This window comes from Hipposideros armiger, unplaced genomic scaffold (genome assembly GCF_001890085.2).
Source record: "Hipposideros armiger isolate ML-2016 unplaced genomic scaffold, ASM189008v1 scaffold_681, whole genome shotgun sequence".
In the NCBI taxonomy this organism is placed as follows: domain Eukaryota; kingdom Metazoa; phylum Chordata; class Mammalia; order Chiroptera; family Hipposideridae; genus Hipposideros; species Hipposideros armiger.
The window spans coordinates 22,079-29,705 of NW_017732031.1; the positions used below are offsets into that span (position 1 = coordinate 22,079).

Sequence of the window (7,627 nt, forward strand, 5' to 3'; positions counted from 1 at the left end):
TGTGTGTGTGTGTGTGTGTGTGTGTGTGTGTTGGGGGAGGGCTATTCTGAATTCTGAACATTGGGGGATGTTTAGGAGAAGCTGTGCCTCTACCATTTGATACTAGTAACCCTTCCTCCTCCACCCCTGCTCGTGACAACCAACAACGTCTGTGGACATGACCAAATGTCCCCCAAATGAGTGTGAGGTGGGGAGTGGGAGATAGGTAAATTGCCTGCAGTTGAGAACCACAACTCTAACCTGGAGACACTGAGGTAGAAGAGAGGAAGAGCTATATAAGGTACTGGTTATTATCAAAGAGCAAACTGGGAACAGCAAACCACAGGGCGAGTCTGGAAAGAGGGAAGGAGTGTGGAAAGTTTTGAGTTACATTAAAATTTAACCGAAGATGGCCCTGGATTCCTCTGGATTAATTAGGAAACATCAAGTTGGGTTTTGCTATACATTGAAAGGTTCAACTTCATTATGTTAAAAGTGGATTAGGGCCGACGAGTGACGCGTTGGTTAAGAGCTGGCTTGGAACACCAGCTCTGAGCAGCAGGACCCTGGTTCGGATCCCACATGAGGACCAGTAATGCTGCGCCCTTTACAGCTCAGATGGTGAACAGCAGTTTGACCTGGAGCTGGGCTGCCGTGAGTTGCCACTGATGGTGTAGGCTTCAGTGGGCTGGCGTAAAGCTATCCTGAGTGGCTGCAGCCGGCGGGAATGGCCAGTGACCGGTGACCGATCTGCCTCACCCGGGAAGAACGCAATGAAAAACCAACATGGACCAGTGAAGCGACGTCCTCCACAACTAGACTGAAGAACAAAAGGACAGCAACTTGTCTGTTTCCTTTCTCCGATTCCCCAACACTGTCCCCTATCCTCAATTCCCCAATAAAATCTTTTTTTAAAAAAAGTGGATTAAACGTAAATACTACTCCTGAAAAAAAAAATTCAGGAGCTGTGCTGACCACTCTTTATCTGGGAAAAGTTAAACATACACAAAAGTAGAAAAAATTGTATCATGACCTATTCAATTCTCATCACCCAAGATCATTAATGATTGATTAATGGCCAATCTTGTTACATTTATATCCTGCTGGCTTCCCCTGCTACTCACTCCTGGGTTATTTAGAAGCAAATTCCTGTCACCATTTCGTTTCATTTGTAAATGTTTCAATATGTGTCTAAAAGAAAGTACCTAAAAACCAAAATTATAATATAATGGTGGAATTTGAATCTTCCAGAAAGGGCAAGAATGAGAACTTATGCTGAGTAGTATCAGAAAGTTAAGGGAAAGAATGGGTGAGGATCAAGATTAATAGGGAGATTTAAAATCCCGGAGGGAATTGCAAGAGGGAGACACTGTCCCTTCAAGCTCTTTCCCTCAACTCTCCTCTCCTCTCTCCTGCTTTTGAGTGTCTCTTAGAAATGTTCTTATAAATATGTGGCAAGGCACAGGACACTGGGGTCCTTAGAATGAGAGCAGGCTTGCAGGGAACAGATCCATTTTCTAAAAATAAGAGAAATAAACACAATTACAATTAAGATGTTGAAATATTCTGTCAATGATGGATTGCTATTGCTCTATGATGATTTTCAATGAGTTTTTAGCTGATCAGGGTCCACTTTTAATAAAACAAAGCAAAAAGAAAGCCTTGCCGTTGCTTTTTAAAATTTGCTAGGACTGTGGTATTGCTTTCCTGTTCTCGTGTATTCTGAGAAGTTTCTTTCTTTTGATTTAGACTTTCTCACTTGATTTTATTATGACATAAATCTCCTATGTTTGGCGAGAGCCGTGTTGTATGTGAGACCTAAGCAGCTTGCTAGATAACATCTATTTTTTCCTCCTTCTCTTTAGAAGATTAAACTGAAACTGTTGTGTCTGATGCCAGAATAAATTTAACCAATCATGTTTTCTTTACATGTAGGTCAGTCCAAGGGACAATTCTGCACTGGATCCTATTATCCATGGGTTGAAGGGCGTCGTACATCACGGTAAGTAAGCCACGTATGCTTCTTTTGCTGAGAGGTGAAGGGCTAAGATCTCTTCCTAAAGAAATGGGGTTATCTTGTAGAGGACAGAGGGTGACACGCATTCCTCATTCACTGATGTTGAAGGGCATTAGAACCATTATTTGATGGGTAAAGAGCACGCCCATTTATTACCTACAAATGGATCTGGGTTAACAGTAAGCAATTTGTTTCTTTTCAGGTACCAGTTTGAATGTCTATGTTATAAATCAGAGTGCCCTAAGATGTACCATTCATGTTCGTTGAACCTGCCACTTGTCTCATATCTCTTCAAAAAAAATTCTTCTTTCAAGTATCTTTTAATTAACAAATTTCTTGATTTGCCGCTCAGATTTTTTTAAAATAATTGTTTTACATTTCAGTTACAGTTGGCATACAATATTATATTAGTTTCAGGTGTGCCACATAGTGATTAGATATTTATATAACTGGCAAAAGTGATCAGCCTGATAAATCTAGTACCCACCTGTCACCATACATAGTTATTATATTCCTTATGCCTCTCAGATTTAGGGAAAAAATTTAAGTAGCCATGACAACTCATTAAACTTTGTCACATGTGAGCAAGCATCATCAGCTACTCGGATGGAAAAAGCTAGGCCATTGTTCTGTGCAGCAGACATCTTTTCCTCAGGCATAAAACTGGGCGAGAAAGTAAGATAAATGGGTTCTGTCTTTCCCAACTGGTTTTTATTGGAGAAATTTTCCTGCAACTTTATTATCAGTAATACATCATTACCTATGACATCAGGGTCCTCTAATTTCAAAAGTACCCTTGTCACAGGGAGGGGTGGATTCTAGATGTAATGTAATGATTTGCAAAGTTTTAATACTCTCATTAGAATTCCAAAGACATTGGCAGAAATAGCATTAGTAACCATAATAAATCTCCCCTTCATCTCCACAGCTGTGATAAAACGCCTTCACACCTTTCTGGGAGGACTGTCTTTTGACATTAGCCAACTCTGCAGAGCTTAACAAACATCTCCCCCCACCCCCCACCCCCCCACACACACACACTTCTCTCAGGGAAACTGAAACCAGTTGTCAGTGCTCAGTTGAAGCAAATGGGATTTTGGATTAATTGTTCTGCTCGCATAGCTGTTCAATCATGCAGCAGGTAACAATAATAAACTTAGTGAATGCAGAAAAAGAAGAGTGACTGGAAACACCCTGTATAGGTTTACATTGTAAGCGTTTCCCTTTCTTCTTCTCAACTTCAGTTTGTGTCTCTGAAGCAAACCTCTCACAGAGCTGGCAGGTAGGTCGTATGACAGTTCCCTCCTTAGAACAAGACACCTTTGCCCAAGTTGATTCCGTCTGCACATTTGTGTTTTGATGTTGGTCGTGGGGCTTGGAAGGATAGGGAAGTGTGCACTGTACTCTGGGCAGCTTCAAAGTGCAAAGAAAGCTAGTGTTGTGGGCAACATGTTGTGTATTCTAGCTCCTTTCCCAAAAGATGCCCTTGAACACTCCATTGATCAAACTCCTTCTTGAAATTCCAGTCCATAGTGTAGATAATGAGTTTTGAATTTTGAAATATAGTAAATGATGGCTAGATCTTCCTTCCCCAGAGTAGTCTTCCTGTTTTAAAACAAACACACCATAAAGAGTTCTAGAATCTTCAAAATAGGTACCAGTCTTCAGCCGGAAAGGAAGCACTCCATCAGCTATGGCGTTTGAGTAGATCTGTGTGTTCTTATTTCCACAGTGTTAATTGAAGGAGATTCCCTGTTTAAAAATAAGCAGTTAGGCTTCCTTTAGCCCTCAGATCCCCAAGTCTCAGTAAGCTCACTCGTAGTGATCATTTGGGTCATAAGCTGTGTGCTGCTGGCATAATCGTGTTATCCTTACTCATTACCCACAGTTACCCTCTAAGAGGCCGTAATATGTAGGGATGCTTTACCTGGTACTGGGAGGATGGCAGAGATGCCTGGGATGCAGTTTCAACCCGATCTTCTAATTGAGAGGAGACCTGCAAAAAGAAATGACCTGTAAGGGCCGGCCGAGTGGCGCGTTGGTTAAGAGTTGGCTTGGGATGCGAGCTCTGAGAGGCAGGGCCGCCGGTTCAGATCCCACATGAAGGCCAGTGATGCTGCGCCCTCTACAGCTAAGATGGTGAACAACAGCTCAACCTGGAGCTGGGCTGCCATGAGTCACCGGCGACGGTATAGGCTACAGTGGGGCTGGCCAACAGCTGGTATGCACTTTTGTGAGCTGCCATGAGCGGCCGTCCAATGTCCGGGGAGTGACTGCCTCACCCGGGAAGAGTGAAATGATAACACCAACATGGGCCAGTGAATCAACCTCCTCCACATCTAGATTGAAGAATGAAAGGACAGCAACTTGTCTGTTCCCCTTCCCCGATTCCCCAATGCTGTTCGCTTCCCCCAATTCCCCAGTAAAATCTTCAAAAAAAAAAGAAGTGACCTATAAAGGAAGTTCACTGACATATTCAGCAAATGTGTTACGTGTCCTCTGTGTGGTCACAGGGTTGCCACTCTGATTAATACAGAAGCAGGCCAGCCCTCAAGGACCTAGAGGAAGGTGAAAGGCTGCCTTTCTCTTCCTGCAGCCTGCCCACTGTGGTACCCCTTCCAGCCTTTGCATTGGCTGTTTATTTCCTCTGTCAAGCAGGTCACCCCTTAGCTCATAGCAAGGGTGCCTTGCCTCCCTCTTACTGTTTCAGTTCCCAGTTCTCAGTTCAGACCTTGCCTCCTCAGAAAGTTCTTTCTGAATCATCAGATCACATTACCCACCCTCTCCCTATTTCTGTCACTCCTGGTCATATCAGCCTAGATTTCTTGCTTCAAAACACATAACAGTATCTGAAATTACCTTGTTTGCATATTTACTCATACATTACCTACTAAAGTGTAAGCTTCATGAGGGCAAGAACCCATGTGTGTGTGGGGTGTGTGTGTGTGTGTGTGTGTGTGTGTGTGTGTGTGTGTGTGTGTCAGATAGTAGATGCTCAATAAATATTAACCAAATGAGTGAATCAAGTAAGCATACAAATAAGTGAAAATATCAAAATACGAAACTGGAAGAAGGGAAGGCTACTAAAGGTTATATATACATATAAGGAAACTAAAGGCTATTCAGGTTTTGCTTTGATTGGGAAGAGAAAGGAATAGGTCATGTCTTGGAAACACAATTTTGCCTTCCCTTCTTGGGCTGTTGCTGACTTCCATTTTGATAACCCTCACCACTTCTGTCATTCTTCCAAAAGAGAATGAACATTTGAGATAGCTGAATAAAAATCTTTTGTTGGAACTAGAAGCATTTTCAGTTGAAGGTCCTGTGAGGGGTTTGAATGACCTGTTAATTTGATGAGACATAAATAATTGTGCCCTTCACGGTATCTCTGGCTTAGGAATGATGGTAGTGATGTGTAAAGAGGAAAAATCAATATCGATTTTTGTTACAGTCCAGAATTGGCTTTTATTTCTTCAGCTCTGGGAGTCATATCTTAGAATATTAATTTCTCATTAAGTGAATGTTTTATTAATAGGAAGACTCTTATATGTTCCTTTAGCTGGAGTGGGAATGAGTAATCTGGTCACAACAACCAACCACACATTGCACTTGGTCGTTAAGGCCCTCTATGAAGCAGACACCAAAGTGGAATTTTAAGTGCAGTAGAGATTTTTGGCCGGGAACGACTGCCTGTGAAGGATGAAGAGAAGAGGAAGCAGGAGTGTGTGTGTGGAGGGGGTGGAGGGCAGTGTTGGGAGCACAGCACAGATCTGACGCTGCTGAGGGGAGACATGGAAGCCAGGAGGACTGGCTGAAGGCGGCACTGAGAATGCCTTGGCCAGGCCACCGGCGAACCCCAGAGGCAAGACTGCCTGTGAGAGGAGTGGCCCAGCCCTGGAGTCCCCACCATGTCTGCTCATTGGCTGGAGCAGCCCAGTGAGAGTGGCACCCATGGTGGACCCAAAAGGTGGAGCAGCTACAGGCTGTTAGCTGAGGAGTCTCCTCACAGCGCTTTGTTTCTACAAAGAATGAGGGGTGCACTTCCATGGCTGGCACAGAGGTTTACATCCTTCCAAAGACATTTTCCAATTCTCATTTTTGTTCTCTCACCTTTAAAACGCTCAGAGGTTCTTACAGCAGTACTTGTTCCTTTTGTGCACAGTTATTAAGTGCCTAATCTAAGCATACCACAAAGCTAGGCAGAGAGAGCACAGCAGACGTGGGCCTGCCCTCAGTAAGTTTATAGACTCTTGGGAGAGTCATACTGTTAAACATGTAATTACATTAAAGAATGAGGAGGGCCGGCCGAGTGGCGCGATGGTTAAGAGCTGGCCTGGGACGCCAGAGGGCCCCGGTTCGGATCCCACATATGAGGGCCAGTGACACTGCCCTCCACAGCTAAGATGCTGAACAACAGCTCAACCTGGAGCTGGGCTGCCGTGAGTCGCTGGCGACGGCATAGGCTGCAGCCCCTTTTGCAGTGGGTTACCGTGGGTTACCATGGGCTACCATGTGTAGCCAGCAGCCAGCGTGAGCGGCCAGCAGCCAGCGTGAGCGGCCGTCCAGAAGCTGGTGACTGATCTGCCTCACCCAAGAAGAGCGCAATGATGATGCGAACTTGGGCCAGTGAAGCAACGTCCTCCACAACGAGACTGAAGAACAAAATGGGAACTTGTCTGTTCCCATCCCCCAATTCTCAAATAAAAATTAAAAAAAAAAAAAAAAGAATGAGGAGCAGCAGATTTCACTCAGACTTGAGGGGGTTAGAGAAGGCATCTCAGACAGAGTGACCATTAGGAACTAAAGAGTGCTTAGAGGTTGTCCAGGCAGGGAAGGGGCGTAGGTTTTCAAGTAGGAACTGTATAGATGAAGGTGTCCGGTGGTGAGAGATGGAGCATGTTTGGGGCTCTGACCTCAGTGGCATTGCTTCTCTAATATTGGAGGGAGATAGACTTAGAAACCTCTTGGTAAAATAGAGTGCTGTTCTCTTTGTGTTCATTTTTCTAAGTAAACTGTGATTTTTACAAACTTGAGAGCCATGAAGAAATATAAATAGAATGGAGAGAGGTGATTTGCCATTGACTCTGGTCCAGTCTATCCATTCAGCAATAGATGGAAGCACTAAAATGTATCTAATCAGGTATTTTATTTACCACCAATATCCACTGGAGAGCAAAAATTTAGGGAGAAATTGTGCCTCCTAGTCATGCCATTGATTCAGTCACGTAGAGTGCTTTCTGTATACAAGAAGCAGCCTTTGCACATAGATCAATGGAAAAGAATAGAGAGCCCAGAAATAAATCCATGCATATACGGACAGTTAGTCTATGACAATGGAAGCAAGAATTTACATTGGGTTAAAGATAGTCTATTTAATAAATGGTGCTGGGAAAATTGGACTGACACATACAAAAAAAATGAAACTGGACCACCTCCTTACGCCATATACAAGAACAAATTCAAAATGGATTAAAGACATAAATGTACGACCTGAAACCATAAAACTCCTAGAAGAAAATATAGAGAGTAAATTTGCAGACATTATCCTGAGCAATATTTTTACTGATACATCCCCACGGGCAAGGGAAGTAAAATAAAAAATGAACTTATGGGATTACATCAAGCTTAAAA

The 7,627-nt window shown here is 43.4% G+C and overlaps 1 protein-coding gene across 1 annotated transcript in view; it reads left to right on the plus strand.

Annotated features, from left to right (window-relative positions):
* Positions 1–1,914: 1,914 nt before the first annotated feature.
* Positions 1,915–7,627, plus strand: part of PTPRG (protein tyrosine phosphatase receptor type G) — a gene marked incomplete at its 5' end in the record, with an annotated part of 197,661 nt that continues 191,948 nt past the window's right edge. The window contains one exon of the mRNA XM_019626509.1: positions 1,915–1,981. Within this exon, the coding sequence (XP_019482054.1) occupies positions 1,915–1,981 (67 nt within the window). The remainder of the gene's footprint in view (positions 1,982–7,627) is intronic.